Source organism: Oratosquilla oratoria, chromosome 41 (assembly GCF_046742065.1).
Source record: "Oratosquilla oratoria isolate Oo_2021 chromosome 41, ASM4674206v1, whole genome shotgun sequence".
NCBI lineage: Eukaryota > Metazoa > Arthropoda > Malacostraca > Stomatopoda > Squillidae > Oratosquilla > Oratosquilla oratoria.
The window spans coordinates 8258433-8276741 of record NC_134817.1 but is presented as its reverse complement, the minus strand read 5'-3'; the positions used below and the strand labels follow the sequence as shown (position 1 = coordinate 8276741).

At 40.8% G+C, this 18309-nt stretch overlaps 1 protein-coding gene across 1 annotated transcript in view; it reads left to right on the top strand.

The window, feature by feature from the left end:
* The window catches only part of LOC143020943 (uncharacterized), a 23818-nt gene extending 9897 nt beyond the window's left edge, over nt 1-13921 (top strand). The window contains exons 2-6 of the mRNA XM_076177935.1: nt 2917-2985; nt 4936-6430; nt 7410-7558; nt 10638-10907; nt 12548-13921. Of these exons, the coding sequence (XP_076034050.1) occupies nt 2917-2985; nt 4936-6430; nt 7410-7558; nt 10638-10907; nt 12548-12733 (2169 nt within the window). The 3' untranslated portion in view covers nt 12734-13921. The remainder of the gene's footprint in view (nt 1-2916; nt 2986-4935; nt 6431-7409; nt 7559-10637; nt 10908-12547) is intronic.
* The last annotated feature ends 4388 nt before the right edge of the window (nt 13922-18309 follow it).

Sequence of the window (18309 nt, the reverse complement as noted above, 5' to 3'; positions counted from 1 at the left end):
CACGTTTATATCCTTCTTAGTCAGGAACATAACTCCACCCCCTTGTTTTTTCTCTCTGTTTCTAATCCAATAATTGTATGTATCATGTCCTACACTGTTGGGTGGTAGTGGGCCTTTTAATTTTGTTTCTACAATTCCCATTATGTCCGGTTCTTTTTCTTTCAAATAATCATTCAGTTCATTCAATCCTGTTATCAATCCATCTATATTTGTGTAAGACACTCTTAGTTTTCTGCCACTTCCATTGTGTTCTCTGTTTCCCTTATGTTTTTCTTTAGTATGTCGAACTGCTTTATTTTCATGTTCACTACTCTCCAATAGAATCTCTCTTTCTCTGACTCCGTTCTTTCCTCGTTTTTTGCCTTAGCTTCAATTCTTTTCTTCTTTTCTGCCTCTCTTTCCTCCTTATTCATTTCTCTTTTTATCCATACCTTTTTATATTGATCATTTGTTGCTAGTTTCCCCGTCTTGGATAGAATTTTCTCTGCCGTTGTTTGTGACCTGAATTTAATCTTAATTGGTCTGGTCTTATCTGTACTATATTTTCCTAGTCTGAATTTTTCCTCAATTTCCTTTATAATTTCTGGTTCATCTTCCTGGACTAATTTTAATAAACTGCTTACTCTTTCATTTTCCTCCTTGATTCTTGCGGTTCTATCTGGGTTATGTTTCTCTTCCATTCCTAATATAATTATACATTTCTTTTTGTCAGCTAATTCTCTTACTATATTCTCCTTCTGTCTCATCACTTTAATAACTGAGTCTTCATTATGTTCTTTCAATTGCTGTTTGACTATGTCAGTGAATGAAACCTTATTCCCTTCTTGAGTTATTCTCCAATTTTTAACTTCTGTAGCTATTTTCTCTCTATTTTCATTACTATTCTTCTTCAATTTCTCATTCTCCTCCTTTACATTTCCTAACTGTCTTTTTAGGTCCTCTATTTCTTCAGTTAAGTTTCTGTTAGCCTTCTCTAGTTGTTCCAACCTTTCAATTCTCTGGAAAATGGAGTCTACATTACCTAACTTACGTTCCAAGTCCTCGATCACCTTATCAACTCTCTCCTCTAGTCTTGTCAGTCGGGGGGGGGGGTTTGTGTCCCCCCCACTCTCTTTAAATCCCTTGAAAATATTCTCATCACTTTCTACTGTATTGTTCCTATCTATACTTCTAATCTTTACATTCTTATTAGACATTCCGTCGTCCTCCAGCTCGTCTTGTGGTCTTTTGTTTACTTTACGGCGGTCTATTTGGACCAAGTCCTCTACTTCCTCATTACCTTCCATTTTCCCAGCAATCCCTCCCCTTCTCCTCTTTCCTTACTTTCCCACTACCCCACGAGCAATTTCCCCCCACCCTTCAAATACAAAAAGGCACTTCTCTTTGCGTTGGGATCCACAATTTGCACTTTTCTTCAGAACGTTCTTCAAGCCGTCCATTCGTTGAAAGTGTGTGTGTGTGTGTGTGTGTGTGTGTGTGTGTGTGTGTGTGTGTGTGTGTGTGTGTGTGTGTGTGTGTGTGTGTGTGTATGTGCGTGTGTATGTGGTTCACCATGGTCTTGGACTCGCATATTGCCCTCCCAATCAACATCTCTCATGCTGAAGGGTAAGAGCAGAGAACTTATACATAAACCAGCCATTAGGCAATGTTGTGACCTGATACTTACACCATCCCATTGCGTAAGGTGGAAAGTAACGATTTGTTGCGACACTGAAGCCGTGGGGAGTATTCCGATGCGCCTCGGCAATGGCAACATCGAGATTGTCAGTCCTTTCGAAGAGCAGGTAGTAGCTGTCTGTAAGTTATCCTCAGTGGAACGTTTGATACAGTGGTTCCTGGGACCCAAAGAACTTTACAAGGCGCGACACAAGCTGGAAGCTAATAAGACCATAAGAACATAAGAATGAAGGAGACTGCAAGAGACCATAAGGCAGCTAGTACTAGGCAGCTCCGTATCCATCACCACCTGTCATCCCCATCCATAAAGTTGTCTAATCGTTTCTTAAAACCACTGATAGTTTCAGCGCTCACTACATGGTTACTAAGTCTATGCCATTCGTTGACCATCCTATTAGTAAACCAATTCTTGCCTATTTCCTTCTTAAATCTAAATTTGTCCAGTTTAAATCCATTACTGCGAGTCCTGCCCTGTTGTTTTAATATGATGACCTTGTTTGCAGTTAGTGGATGCACAACAATTTAATTTAGTGATAAAGTGGTCGTCAGATGATTGGAGGGACAGATTTACATGTGGTGAGAAGCACTGGTTTAAGACAAAGAGGTCTAACCTTTTCGACATACAATATTTTCCTTTTGATAAATAACAAGCCGCAGGCTTCGCCCTTCTCGGCTTCGCCGGGGGCGTGGCTGCGCAAACAGCGGCCTACGGCCGCAGCACTCCGCGCTCTAATCCCACGACAGGGATCCCATTCTGGGGATCCCGTGTTAGGGTTCCGCCCCGACGCCGAGGCCAAGGCCGAACCCAAGGGACATTTTTTCCTGGTCTGTTTAAGGGAACATGGCTACCACTGAGGCCTTGCGACCACTGAGGACTTGCGACTACTGAGGACTTGCGACCACTGAGGACTTGCGACCACTGAGGACTTGCGACCTTTGAGGACTTGTTACCTTGGAGGACTTGTCCCCTTTTTGCCGGATCCCCGTTCAACTCGGTTAGGAACGTCGTGACATTGAAACATTTTGGAGAATTTTATATTTCATTGTATGTAGAAAGTCATTATCAACACTGAAAGGCCTAATCAGTACAGATTTAACTTTTCGCTAAAGACCATCATCTAGTGACGGGCGAAATAAAGACAAAAATCATTATTATAAAAAAAAAAAAGTGCCCCAATTTCTTTTTAACATAATTTGAAATAGGTCTCTCTTATTTTTCTATTTTTTTCTTTTTAACAGATTCCTCTTGGTTTTGACTACTTGGTTGATGGTAACATCTACAGAATGGAAATTCCGGACTATGGCAGAGTAAGTACATCAATAAATGTAATCCCCCCCTCTCTCTCTCTCTCTCTCTCTCTCTCTCTCTCTCTCTCTCTCTCTATATATATATATATATATATATATATATATATATATACATCCATATACATATATATACCTATCCGAGAGTTGACACTTGGACAGAGAAGAAATCTCTGCAGGGTCACCCATATCGAACAGGTTTTGTAAGAATGATCAGACAAAAAGCAGCTCACACAGTTGCAGGACCCACTGCTAACTGGCACGTCCCTGATGGCGAACAGGGAAATTCCTCATAGATATGTTTTGGGGTGCCGTCATCATGACGGCGTGGACAATTGGGCACCATATAAATATATAGGACTTCACCGAATATAATAAGGGGACACCAGAGAAAAATCTCACCAGAAATCAGTTGGCACGGAGGTGAGATTACTGCCAAAAACCCTTCATAGCAAACATGAATAGAACAACCAAAACAAAACCGGGCCTTCCTGTTGGATCATCGTCATTTCAAGGTCCAACCTTATTGCCTCGTGTGCTTACGGCAGTGTGCCGCCGAATGTGAGTAAGCACTGTCCAAGCAGATCCAAGTCTTGAACATTAAACCACATGAAGAAAATTAAGATCTATACTTACAACGTAAGAACTCTCTCAGAAGACCACAGGCTGGAGAGTCTAATGGAAGAACTAGACAACATCAAGTGGGACATCGTAGGATTGAGCGAAGACCGAAGAGTGGAAGAAAAACTGATACAATATACATACATATATATATATATATATATATATATATATATATATATATATATATATATATATATATATATATATATATATATATATATGTGTGTGTGTGTGTGTGTGTGTGTGTGTGTGTGTGTGTGTTCCACCCCCTTTGTTGTCACCACTGATTCTTTTCTCTTTGCTGTCTTTGCCCCTCTTTCAATAATTTTCTAGTTAATTCGTAAGTTTCACTCACGTCCAGGTTCTTCTTAGTAAGTAGGCCCCTTGCCTTAGTTCCGCTTGAGGATGAATAATATGAGGGTGTAATTTTCTGCTTCTTGGTCTAATGAAATGCACCCAGAGAATCCCCCTTTGAGGTTCTCTCCATTACGTCAAGCCACCTTCGTTCAGACGTCACTCTTTCATTCATCCAATAGTCTTTTACTTCTCAAACAAGTGCCACACCTTAAGGGCGTGCCTTTTTCCCCTTGCCCAATAATATTTCTCCTCGTACACATTTTTCTCCAATCCGAGAGGCTGTTACAGTCCTTCCAGTAACATTGCTACATAAGCATTATGTCGCAACGGAGATGGCTTGTCACTAACAATGATTGTTACATCAGCATTATTACAATCAGCCACCTCTGTATCAACATGCCACAGCTAACCCTCCCGTCGGTCATTGTTTACCTACCACTCCCAGTCGGCGCGGTTGGTCACTGTATCATAACCTAATAAAAAGACTATAAAATTTCCTGCCAGTCCTCGATCTACCTCTCCATCTACCTAATTTCTCTACCTCCATCTACCGGCCTCTTACAATGTGTGTGTGTGTGTGTGTGTGTGTGTACTGGTTTGTGTGCAGGTATGTACTTATCTACAAAATGGAGTTCTCCTTGAAAAGATTCGTAGTTATTGTATTTCTTCCCTTAAATTGCCGGCAGTTCAAAACTACTCGTTGGTTCCTTTCCATCTTCTGAGTTGAAATAACACCAATCCTTACGGGTTCGAACCTGATGTATCCATGCATTTGTCTCTTAATCCCTGTTACTATCACCTGTGTGTGTGTGTGTGTGTCTATTTGTCTGCTTATCTATTCACTTATTTACTACTTTATCAATTATTTATCTATGTACTTGGTTATTTATTTATTTGCATATCTGCACATTTATTTATCTTTCAAATGACTTCCCATCTCATTATTTCTAACTTTAAGCTTCACCATTTCAGGAAGAATTCGATTCTGACCCGACACTGTTCTTGAAGGCAGAATCTGAAGACTCTGAGATCACCATGGAGTCCACGAATCATGTCCTGGTTGTCAGCACGGGCTCGACACTGAGGACCCTCAACGTGAAGAACGCGGCGTCCTTCCAGGTGTGTACCGAAGGCCTCAGCCGAAGAGTGACGACGGTCTCTATCTCCGGAGTGGGTCGTGTCCAACTGAAGAGCGGGACATTCATGAAGAAACGGAGGCTCCCTCTTACCTTCCAGCTAGAGAACGTCCGGGAGGACTTAGAGATCACCACCGATGTTTTCTACTCTGCGGTCGATAACTACGAGCTCAGCCTCAAGTTATCCAACATGAAGTCCAACAACGTCCTTGTGGACTTGACATCTCCTTCAGGAAGACTTTTCGTGAGCGTCCATAACCTCAATAATATCACTTTTCCTAGTTCGGTGAGTTCAGTTTTTTCGAACGAACCGTCAGAACTTCTGGAAGGAGATCCAAAGGAAGATTCAAAGTTTACCATCCCTTCTGACACCCCGGTCCACGTCATCACCATCAATTCCACCAAGAATGTGATTCTGGGTCGACAAGACGCTGAGTGGTCACGTGCCAACTTCTACAACATCACGAATATGGACGTCCAACGTTCCGCCTTCAGCCACTTAAAGACTCTCAGCCTTGACTTCCAGGACATCGCCAACCTTCTCCTTGAGGAAGACGCCATCGGCATCTCAGGTTACAAAGTGTTCTTCAGAAATGTACACTTTAAGGAGGTGAAAGAAGGAGGTATCTCTGGAGTCGCCAACAATCAGAGCGCCCTTGAAACATCAGTTGTCTTCAATCACACGGCTTTCAGTCAGCTCCATAATATGTCACTTAACTTCAGAGTTCCTGTTCTTCACTTCAATGACGTCACCTTCAACTTCGAGAAGCCTCCATCGGGCGACGAGATCCTTGCTTTTATTGAAGCAGACACTTTGTATTATGAAACGCACCCTTCCTCTGTGCCTTCAAACACTCCCTTCAATTCGGTCCCTCATTCCTCCTCCTCCTCCTCCAAAGAAGAAGAGGAGACACTTCCTCGAGGTTTCGTCCTCTGCGAGTGGACAGGACCGATTCGGTTCGCTAATAAGCACGTCCACCCAGAGGATGCCTATCTTTGTGAACTCCCGACAACCACCACACCCACTACTCCCACCACGCCCACCACTTCCACTAGTACAACCACCACTACCACTACTACTACCCCCACTACTACTACCCCCACTACTACTACTACCACTCCAACTACTACTACTACTACCACTCCAACTACTACTACTACCACTCCAACTACTACTACTACCACTCCAATTACTACTACTACTACTACTACCACCACCACCACTACTACTACTACTACTACTACTACAACCCCTCCATCTACGAGCTCCACGGCCCAAAGTTCGAGCACTAATCCGACCAATCCACTGCAGAGAAGTGGATTTGTGGATCGTAAGTATAGATAAACTTTGTTTTCCTTAGGTGGATTTTTATACTTCTTTTGTCAGCAGTCTGATCTGTACCTTGACAATATTCTAGACTTTCTTTAGAATATCCAGATTTCTTCTTTCTTGACGACAGTTTGTTTTTCTTCTAGAAGCTACACTCGGCTGACACTTTTTCGTGTGATTAAGATCCCTCGGTTTTAACCATAATGAAATCCCCGAAGGGCGCCAATGTGACGAAGGAAATATTCCGTTACGATGGCGCACTTCACATATTTCATTCAAGCTAAACATGAGGCGATTTTTATTCAGTTTGGGGGTGCTTCCCCGCTACAAAGAAGTTAAAGTCTATATCATATTGGGCCGATTCTCGCCAACCGTTACAAGTTCGTTTGAGCAGGAACTACTTCTGCTACAGTCTTTTGCTTGTCAAATTACCTTTGCGTCATATCCTGAGAAAATGAATGGCAAACTAAAACAAAATAAACCTTAACAGAAGTTAGATACAATTTTGGAATGTTCTTAGGAAAATCTAGAATACTGTACCCAAAAATTTATTTTTGATATTCAAATTCACAACGGTTCCCGAGAACCAGCCCAGAGCGAAGCGACTAAAATACGTCGATCAACCTTTTTGACACAATGATCCCCCGCAGATCCATTTCTAGTCACCGCCAGACGATTTGACCGAACTCACCGTAGCAAAGTGCTTAACTACTATGCTTCCGATATGGCACAAGTCCCTGATAGTTAAGAACTTAAGAAAACAAGACTGGAGGAGGCTGCAAGAGACCATAAGACCCACACTAGACAGTTCCATATCCCTTGCCACCTGCCATTCCTGTTCATAAAATAATCTCATCTTCTCTTAAACCAATCAATTATCTCAGCGCTCGCTAGATGGTTACCGAGTCTATTTGTTAACTACTGCGTTGGTGGTTCTTGCTTATTTCTTTCTTGAACGTAAATCACTTGGTTCCTTCCAGTTGACGATGAGTCTGAGGTCGCCACGTCACCAAAATACACCAAAGACGAGATTGGGAAGATCCTCCTGTACCTGACCTTCGCCTTCCTCATCCTTGGGATCATCGTCGTCATCTTCACCGTCGCCTGGTATTTGAGGATTCAAAAAAGGGTACGTGACGAAGGAAATCGCCCGATGGCAGCCCAGAATAAAAGAAGTGTCATTTATTTAACTATACCTATGCATTTATCTTATTTTATCTATTATCATTTATATTATTATAATTTATTTATTTATTTTCATCTATTTATCAATATTATAATTTTTTCCGCATCCGACCTAGTTATGGACCAAAAGGTCTCCTGTCGGCATGCTCCACCTTTGTAATCCTTTGTCATCCGATGTGGAAGGAGTACCTGGAGACCGGCATACTTTTCTTGTTGAGGGGGATGTGGCAGGGGTGAACGCAACAGCCTGGCGGCGGAATCCAGGACAAAAGGAAAAAGTTGCCGTCACCCGGCACAGAAGAGAAAACTTGATCAAACTAGGCCATGACTTCTTTCCCACAGACGGGGGTATTCGTATCTTTGTAGCTGACAATTCACCAGCGTTTCTCTCCTCACCAGCTGGCTCAAGGAGGTGAGCCAGCTGGTGTAGGTATATATGGAGGTGTAGCTTTCCTAAGTTATGGAAATGTTGATGTGTCACGTCAGGTGTTTATTGTGTGGGATGGTAATAGCATGGGTAGAATCTCTTGAAGAAAGGTGTAGAGAAGATAGAGATACTGGTATTGATTCTCCTAAAGTGAGGTGTAATATAACCGTTGTTTAAGAAGTAGGAAGTTGCTATGAGGGATTGTGCAGTTAAGTTATACGAGTAAAATACAACGAGGGCGCGGGTACTACCACAAGGAAAGGTGGAATGATCGTCAACAATCATGAGATAGCCACGGGCGAGTTTATTATGTTCTGTTTTTAAAAGCATTGGTTACGCTGGTGGGGAAAAGGGTATAATCATGCCATGCATGAGTTTGACTGTCTTGAGCTTGTTTGTCGCGTGTTCTTCCAAGTAATTACGCCACAGATTCTTTATTGTGGACCGGAGATCGTGGGGGGAAGAAATGTGCCGCATAATGGAGGATGGAAACAACGCAGTGGGTCGTGATGCAACTCGACCCGTCTTGTCGACTTGTTCGTTGCCGGGGATGCCAGCATGAGATGACCCCAAGGAAAACAACGCGGGGGGAAACTTAGATGAACCACGAGAGGTTTTCATGGGACAAGGGTAATGGGACAGAAAGGTGGTCAGTGCTTTCAGGGCGCTGAGTAAGAGGTCAGGATTTACTGCGAGGGAGGGGAGTTAAATAAAGTGTAAGGAGGCAAAAATAGTTTAAATTTTTGGAAGCAATGAATAAAGCAAAGGGAGGGGGGGGGGAAAGAGATCTAGATTCTGTGATTGTGGGAAATACTTTTGCATGACCCAATCCACAGTCAGAGCGTGATCTGTCTGTGTAGCTGTTACTGTGAGAGGAATGCGAGAATGAGCGGGAGAGAGAGATTGTTGTCGAAAAATATGAGTTGATATTTTTTCCCGACACCATGGCTGAGGCGAACCAAGAGAATACAAACCGTTGTCAGTTATTTCTAGTTCTGAACAGCAAGTGTACCATTCTCATGCCGAATGAACTTAGAATGACTTAGAATGACTTAGAATGACTTAGAGCTTCTGTCGAACCCTTAAAGAGTTGAAGGGCCAAAGCGAATGAAAAAAAGGGATGGTAAGGGTAATTCTTGCTGCAAAAAAGATATCTAAATAGTGACAAAGAACACTAGCTGTATAAAAGGGGCATCCGCTTTCTGCATATAAACCTTTCACTGAGGTAAAGACCAAAAAAGTGTCCCACGGGTCTAGGATTCTTTGACGAACTGTGGGAAAGGCTGAGGAGTAGATTTCACGTCTATAATCAATTTTGCTTATAGAGATTCTAAGGAGATTGTCTATTTCTCAGTTCGTATTGGGTCGTGATTTTAGATCATAGGTCAGAGGTCAGCAACAATAAGTGGAAGAATAGGGGAAAAAATGGGAAAGGTGAAATCAGCAAGTTCCTGAACATTCCATTGCAGTTGTGGCCCGTTTTTGTAAATAGAAAATAACTTCTGCTTCCAGGTAGCCTTTCAGTCTGTCAGTCGGGCCAGCAGACTTCTTCAGATTGTCCTATCAAAGCTTTCCTCTTCCCTCAAATCCTCCATTTTTCCTAATCCATTTGCCTCTAGGATTTCTTCAACTCCATCTTTCAATCTTTTCTTCGGTCTACCTCTAGATCTGCTACCTTCTGGTCTCCAGTTCCATCTTTTAATTGTAATTCTCTCTTCATTCATTCTCTCCACGTGCCCAAGCCCTCATAGTTGTGCCTTTTCTATTTTGCTTCTAATTGTTACTCCAATCATTTCTCTCATGGTGGAAACTAGAATGAAAAGTATAAAATCCACTTCCCGCAGTTAGATGCTTCATTTTAGGAAGCTTCTGTCCCTATTACTGTGGAAGGTTTCCCTCAATCAAATAAAATCATCTAGCGACAAACAGGTTAAAATACATAACGCTCCGAAGTGAGAGGATCAAGTGTTTTAATTTATGATCTGTGTTACTGTACTTCATATTTAACACTAAATTTTTAACGCGTACAGTAACTCAATCAAATGACCCAACAATGGTTAGAATATCTAGATTCGGCAAGTGAATCACTTCTAGTATAAAAGAAGAATAGCTGTCTTTTTTTAACGAAAAGTTTTATTATCAGTTAATAAATTATCCCTGCATCTCGACCACTGCTTTGTGTCCGAAGCAATGTAACAAGAGGCAGTACATCCCTTCATGCAGAAAAAGAGAATATGGGGAGAAATACCTTTGGGTTGCGTCAAAATATCATTCAATATATTCCCTCACCCCCCATCCCCCACCCACTCCCTTTCATGCACTAGAGCATCATCCATACACAACCATTCTCCACTCATCCCTGTCTTCTGTCTTTTCCCTTCCTTCCTCAACAGACATTCCCCTCTTTCTCAATGCCCCATTTACCCCATCCATCCATCTCATCCTTGGTCGCCCCCTTATGTTCACTCCTTCCACCTATGCCCTCCACACCTCTTTTACTAATCTTCCTTCACTCATTCTTTCCATGTGTTCAAACCATCCCAATACTCTTCCAACTGCATCACTCACACATAAATTCCCTTCCAATTTTCTTTAGTCTTGCTCCTGGACACCGAGCGTTCAGTATGCTATAACGCCCTCCGACGAGCCTCATCTCGCCTTCAAGGAGCACAAGAAAACTTTCCAAGACGGAGGAACTTTGAGTGGATCTGGCGGAGACGCTGAAGAAGGAACTGTTCAAGACGAAGAACTGAAGGAGCTTATGGACAGAGACCCTGGTTCTGCATCCTTTGACGGAAGTGTTCTCCTTCGAAGTAAACTCGAACCAGCCATAGCTCGTCATAATGATTCTTTTATCGTGGACGAGGTGAGTACTCTATTACCAGGCACAGTGATTTTCCAAAAGTTGGATGAAATAACTTGGCGTTAGTGATCATAGTAAAGGGTCAAGACAATCAATACAAAGGGTAGGGAGAAAGTAGAAAATCACCATCTACAAAGTGATGTAAAAATGTCACAATATATAAACAACAATTTTTGCCACCAAATACAACTAGGAAAAATCTAAGATATGAATTAGTATTAAGCTAGAAATGTTTTTTTTTTTTTTTTTTTGGGGGGGTTATGAAAAATACAAATCAGAGGACACTATGTTCAAGCTGTCAACCACTAAAAGTAACATTACATTACCTAACCACAAACCACAGCTGTTTCAAACACGACGTCTGATGATTTGCTACAGAGAATTTGCATTATGTTCTCGAAAGGAATTACCGGTGGTATTCTTAGAAAAAAAAAATCCTTATATAAATCTTTCCTTGTATAAATCTTATATAAATCCTTGGAAGGGACTTTTTAAGAATATCACCGTAAGAATTTTACGGTGGTATTCTTAAAAAAAAAAAAAAAAAAATCCTCATATAAATCTTCCCTTATATAAATCCTTTATAAATTCTTGGAATGAAAAGATTTTTTTTAAGAATACAAACAAAAATATCCTCTTGGCCCATAGAGCCTGAGGGCGCAAAGAAAATCGTCCAGATCTCCAAACAACAAGCAACAAGTTCGTTAGCATCCAGATGCACTGGTGGCGAATCTATCCGTTGTGATGTGACGTCACGCTTCTGCTACCCTGTCTGTTTCTCTTGTAGATGCAGCATTCAGAGTACCAGAGGTCAATCACTTGGGTTACCTTCTTCGTTTCATTGGGTAGCTACGCATAAGTCCCCATGTTCACTTTTGTATTATCCAGTTCCGTTTTATTGTTATCACAAGGTGGTGGTAAAACTCCACCCGTGCGTGGATATCCATTTCCATGGACTGTGTTAGTGTGTGAATGTGCGCGCGCATATGTGGATGTGAGAGTATTCTTTACCAACTTGATCTCTCTTTGTATATATGAATACCTACTCACTCCTCGTAATCAACCTCGTCTTGTTGTAAATATACATTGTTCTACCTCTAATGGGACATATCCGTTTCCTTGGGCTGTTTGTTAGTGAATGCGTGCGTGAATGTGAGTGTGAATATTCATTGTTTACCAACTTGGTTTCTCGTTGTATATATGAATACCTCCTCACTCCTCGTAACTAAATTTATCTTGTTTTAATTATCTATTGTTCCACCTCCAGTTATCGTATGCTGATTGTTCTTTTAAGGGAAAAGGAGACGTTAAAGCAAAGTTCTTTGATAGGTGTAGGACACCTTTTTGTACATCTACAGTACATATGTACATGTTCCGTGTACCATTTATGGACCTTTCATACCATCAACTGCAACTAAAGGGGATGCCAATTTCTACTTTTCATTATCCTTACTTGAAGTATAACATTGTAAACCGGATCTCAACCAAGAGGTCTGTTTGTTTGGCAAGTGTCTATTGCTATTTTTTTTCGAATGTCGCAGGTTTCATAACAATGCAACTCTGACAGTACAACACAATCAAGCAATTAGATGATAGATTAGTAGATTAACTAATCAATTCATTAATCCTATTATCTCCCACAGCTGCAGTCTAACGAATCCTTCGGCTCCGAGTCACTGCCCATGACGTCTCAAGGTGGAAGCCTTCCCCAAGATGGCGAGCTCGCGGCAAAACAGGAGACTTCTGAAGAGAGGACTTCGCAAGGGGAGATGACCTCTTCTTGTTGCACGTCGTCTAAGGAGGCCTCAACACTTGAACTCTACGTCTGAGAATGAGGACGAGGTCAGACGTGTGACTTAAGTGAAGCTTTGGTCAACTTCCATACCGTACTTTTGTAATCAAAGTGTGGGGATACTCCATATTCCACCTCTACAATTTCACAGAAAAGAAGAAATAGAGTAGTAAGATAGTCAAAAGTGATAAATGCATGTTGGATTAAGGAGGCCATAAACGACACAAAGACTGGGTACAAAGACCAATATCCCTATGCTAATATTGACCTTCAATCGACAACAATTGCAAACCCTCCTGACTGTAGGTTAAGATCAGAATTTGAGATTGTGTTCACACCCATACCTCTGCTTCAACAGCAAGAGCTATGGACATACTAGACAACAACGTCGCCACTTAGAAGGTTTATGTATAAATTATTCAGCCCCAGCACACTAAACCCCATGCTCAAACCCAGCCAATTGTATAAACCGCAACTAACATAACATTCCAGTCGAAAGTAAAATTTAACCGAGGAGGATTATGAACGTCTTGAACCAACCTTATCCCCGACATAGCCGAAATATTCAGCAATGTAGTTCAACCAAGTTAATCTGAAGTAATTTTAAATGTTCATTATATAATCTGAGAAGACACAGGTACATCCAGTATTTCAACATTCTACATTTTACATGAGCTGTAACAAGATATTTACCCAACTCCCCAGATACCATAGTAATACATGTGGTTATCAAACATGTGTTCAAAAATGTACATTTTCTGTATCTCTTAAAACCTGCTTGCATTTCCTTAATGACAAAATGGTCATTACAAAACGCTGTCAGTCCCGCATTTGATATTTTTGTAAATAGTTTACCTAAACTTGATAGAATACCTCTATAATTATCTACATCATCTGCTTCTGCATTCTTATGAAATGGAACAATGATTCCAATTAACCTGTCTTCTGAAATGTTATCTGTTTCTAAGACAATATTGAATAGTTTTGCATACAGAGGACACATTATGCATTTTGTGCCCTTAAAATGTTCATAAAAAACACTGTCATTACTAGTGTTTTTTTTCTATATATCAAAGCTTAAGTATATACATGTATGAATTCTTTATCTAAAATACTGCCAATGCCGAAATCATTATCAACACTGTTAAGAAAATCTCACACAATGCTTTCTCCTGCTGGTCTCTTAAAATGGTTAATAAATTCTATAATCAAGATTGGTACATCGGATTTGCTTTTTATTCCCTTTATCATCATCTTAGCATCTCGAGACTTTCATATCTTACACTTTGTCATCATAACTACTGAAGATTTTTTTTTAATTATTCTTTTGTTTCGATATATAATTTTCCTCTTGAATATCACTGCTTATCATAGCCACTCATAGTACTTTTATGCAGAAAGTTAACAGCCATCATAATCATTACTAAAATACCTAGTGCATTAAGAGTACCCCTATCAATGCAGTCTCCCACATCTTAACAAGCCACCCAGAATTTGACACATCTATTCTATGTACCAAAAGGCTTCTCCTACCTTATAAGGGAGGTAGCCAGGAAAGGCATTCACCCACTCTTCATCCATTCCATCTGTTTTCAATTTTATCTGAGCTTTTTCTGGATAAAAAGCCATCCCTGGCTTCCGCCCACAGCTTGGGTCGAAAGCAATGCAGAAATCCCCCACCCCCCACCCCACACATTACAACCTCGTGGCGCGGTGGTTAGAGTTCTCGCCTGCCACTACGACGGTCCGGGATCGAATCCCGCCCAGGGCTGAAGTAATTTCAATATCGCTGCGCTGCGATTTGTTACTCCAACTCTCGTGGGCGGGGAGTTGGGGGTGTGTGTACGTGTAAGGTCACAGTACCCATAGATCGGTCATACAAGCTCTGAGCTCTCATCCGGTTAATAACTATCGATCACGAGTCCAACACGTGATCCAAGACCATGGTGAATCACGAATATCCACAGTAGAACCCACAGACTCCGTCGTTTCATCATAGGGATGATGATGATGATGATGATGATGATGATGATGATGATGATGATGATGATGATGATGATGATGATGATGATGATGATGATGATGATGATGATGATGATGATGATAAAATAATAATAATAACAAATAATAATAATGATAATGATAATAATAATAACAACAATAATAAAATAATAAATTCATTTGGCATTGAATCAATATACATGAAGTGCAGATATTGAAAAGAACACAGTTCGAAATAGCAATTACAAGTGCCGAGGATAACACAAGAAATAAACACTCAAGGCCTTCACTACCTGTAATAAACTAATCCCACATCTTCAGTGTGAAATGTATGGAAAAAATGGTGACAACATCAACAATAAAACATAAAAAAAATCAATGCCCACATACATCCACGGCTGTCCTCAATTCAACATAACCGACGTTCTGAAGTGGCACTAATTTAAGAACAAGGAATTCACGCCTCTTATCACGACAGGAAACGAACCTCACTCCTATGAATCACAATAACACACATACTACTAGAATAACACCCAAGAAGATAGAGTACTGGACTGTCAGCACGGAGGAACCCGCTGTACCTGGTTCGAATCCTGCCCAGGGCCGAAATTATTTCGGTATCGCTGCGCTTCGGGTCGTTACTCTGACTCTCGTGGGAGGGGAGTTGGGTGTGTGTGTGTGTGGGTGTGTAAGGTCATAGCATTACCCATAGATCGGTCATACGAGCTCTGAGCTCTCTTCCGGGAGGGAAATAGCTGTCGATCACGAGTCCAACACGTGATCCAAAGACCAAGGTGAATCAACTCTCTTGTTGCACGTGCAGGCATGCTGGCTAGCATTAAATTCATCCATTTGCACACAGATCAAAAAGTTATTGGTACTGACCCCGCTCAGGACCTCACCTCTCAGGTCAGGCAGGGTCAAAGAGCAATTATATCCGGATTACCAGCCAGCTACGATGCCGTTTCGACTCCAACGGTCGACACATGATACCAGACATTGTAGTTGAAATGAATATTCATTTAAATAGTTATACGTCGAGACTGTACAAATTCACAACAGGCTTAATGACCTCCTTATAGGTCGATAGAAAAAGAAAAAAAAAAAAAAAGCTTGACACAGCCCACTAACAACTACGACCATCAGAGGGTTCAGAATGCCGCTGTCAAGTTCATCACGGGTTCGCGATGGAGCGACTTCAGAACCGCTGAGTCCCTACACCGAGTTTCCAACATCCGTCCACTCAACCAACACAAACACAAACTTCACACGAGACACCTAGAAAAACTGCACGACAGACACAAATACCTAATACAACACATTACACCTAGACCACACCGTACAGACTATCTGTCAGCTGCGCCCCTCCCACGTGCGGTGTACACTGTAAGTCGTGTATAGCCCTACTTATCAATAATGCATCCCTTCACCAGCTTTGATTGGTGATAAGAACAATAATAATGATAGTAATAATAATAATCTAATAATAATGATTATAATAATATTGCATGTAGCCCATTGTCAGGCCATAAGCATACACGTTGGAGGCATCAGCCCTTTGTGTAGAATACACACAAAATCATACCGCAAACAAAACTAACACAACTACATAAAAAAATTCTTTTACTGAAATTATTTTCATTTCCAACTTTCTCTCCTACTAAATCTTCTCATTTCAGTTTACCTAACACTAAAATTATTCCCAACACTCATTTTCCTTCTCATATTCTTTGTTGGATGTGGATAAAAAGAATAAATATTCCCACGTAACCTCACGGTTGCACATTAATCCCAGTCTCCAACCCCAAGTCTCCTGTCCATACCTCTAAAGCCACGACGCCACGAAATAAACATCCTTAATCGCCCGGTGGCAAAAGCCCTCTTTTATACACTACTATCTTTTCATTTTCTTACAGACATTCTTCCCCTCCCACAAAAACCGATCCCACGCGAGCGGTTGGTCTTACCTAGCAAGTTGCAAGTCGCAGATACAGCCTGGACATTCACCAATAAAGAAAAGGACCCAACCAGCCGCTTTTTCTCAATCACGCTACCAACAAAGGACTGTGGTAAGACGTCAAAATCAAACCAAATTTTCTCCTGGCGGCCACGGCAACACTCTCATCTGCCTCTACAAACAACAATGACACTATACCATATCCCTTATATATATATATATATATATATATATATATATATATATATATATATATATATATATATATATATATATATATTGTGTAACAAAACACCAATACCTCTATCATCCCTGCACACCTTCCTACAGAGGAGAGACTCCTTACTAACCTATAAATAACTTGACTAACTAGACCAAATTATCAAATATACGATAACGTACGTCGGTTTCGCGGGATTCTCCGAAAGGATAAAGGCGTCGATAACAATCCAACCGAGGAAAGGACAAAATTTTCTTTAAAATTAATAGAATAATTTGACATTAGAAGAGACGAAATCGTCAGATAAAAAAAAAAAAAAAAAAAATACTTTAGGGCGAAACAAAATCGACTGTTAAATGTAACAAAAGGATTAGATTTTGACAAAGCTGCCAAAGTCGTCCATTTAGAGCAGAACTGCATGTCTGGGAGGCAGGCTGCGAACAAGTGATTATGAGGATCGTGTTGCATTTTTGTTTCTATCAAATTCCAGTTTAACTGTTGCCAATTTCCCCCAATGACCTTAGACTTCTTTTGACGAAATAAGATGAACAGCATGAATTATATTTAATTTCTATTTCAGCCACTTTCGTCCTCTAACGAATGGATGATCCAATCAGAAGCTACGCAGAGATGCCGACGAGGAAGCAAAATGAACTTGGACTTAGGAGCAATAGCATCCAATTAATCTCGCCGTGTCCCACACCTAATTATATCACATCTGGAGATTATATTCCAGTGTTGTAATCTACGTTTCGTGTCTGCCAAGCCGTCTTTTTATCCATTTAAGATGGTAATTTCCTTAATAAATTTTGGTGCAATGTTAGTTCTCCCTTCGTAAATGACTTGTTTAGATGCTGGTGAACGTCGGTCGTATTTATTTTCAATTTTATTGGAAATATCGACGAATATTCCTTGCGATACAATGAAATATGATTATAATGTCGATGACAGTTAGTTCTTGTTCCGTAAATGACTTGTTTAGATGCTGGTCAACGTCGGTCGTATTTATTTTCAATTTTATCGGAAATATCGACGAATGTTCCTTGCGATACAATGAAATATGATTATAATGTCGATGACAGCCTTTTCAGCTCATAAGAAAGCTGAGTGAGAATAGGTGTTTAATCAAGTAAATTTTATGGGATAAATCCTATAAAATTCACTTGGATAAATCCTATCAAATGCACTTGGATAAACACCTATTTTCACTTAACTTTCTTATGTTATGTTCCTATGTTTAATGTAGAATATAATTGTGCATCGAAAAGAAAGAAGGTAAAACAAAACAATGATGGAGCTGTACCTGATGATGATGAAGAGCTTTCTCTAAAGCCACGTCCACACGGTCGAGCACTGTCCGCCGGGCACGAAGGCTTTGCTCGACAACGGGCAATTTCATCGGGCAAACCATCAAACTGTCCGTTCCCGACGCCAT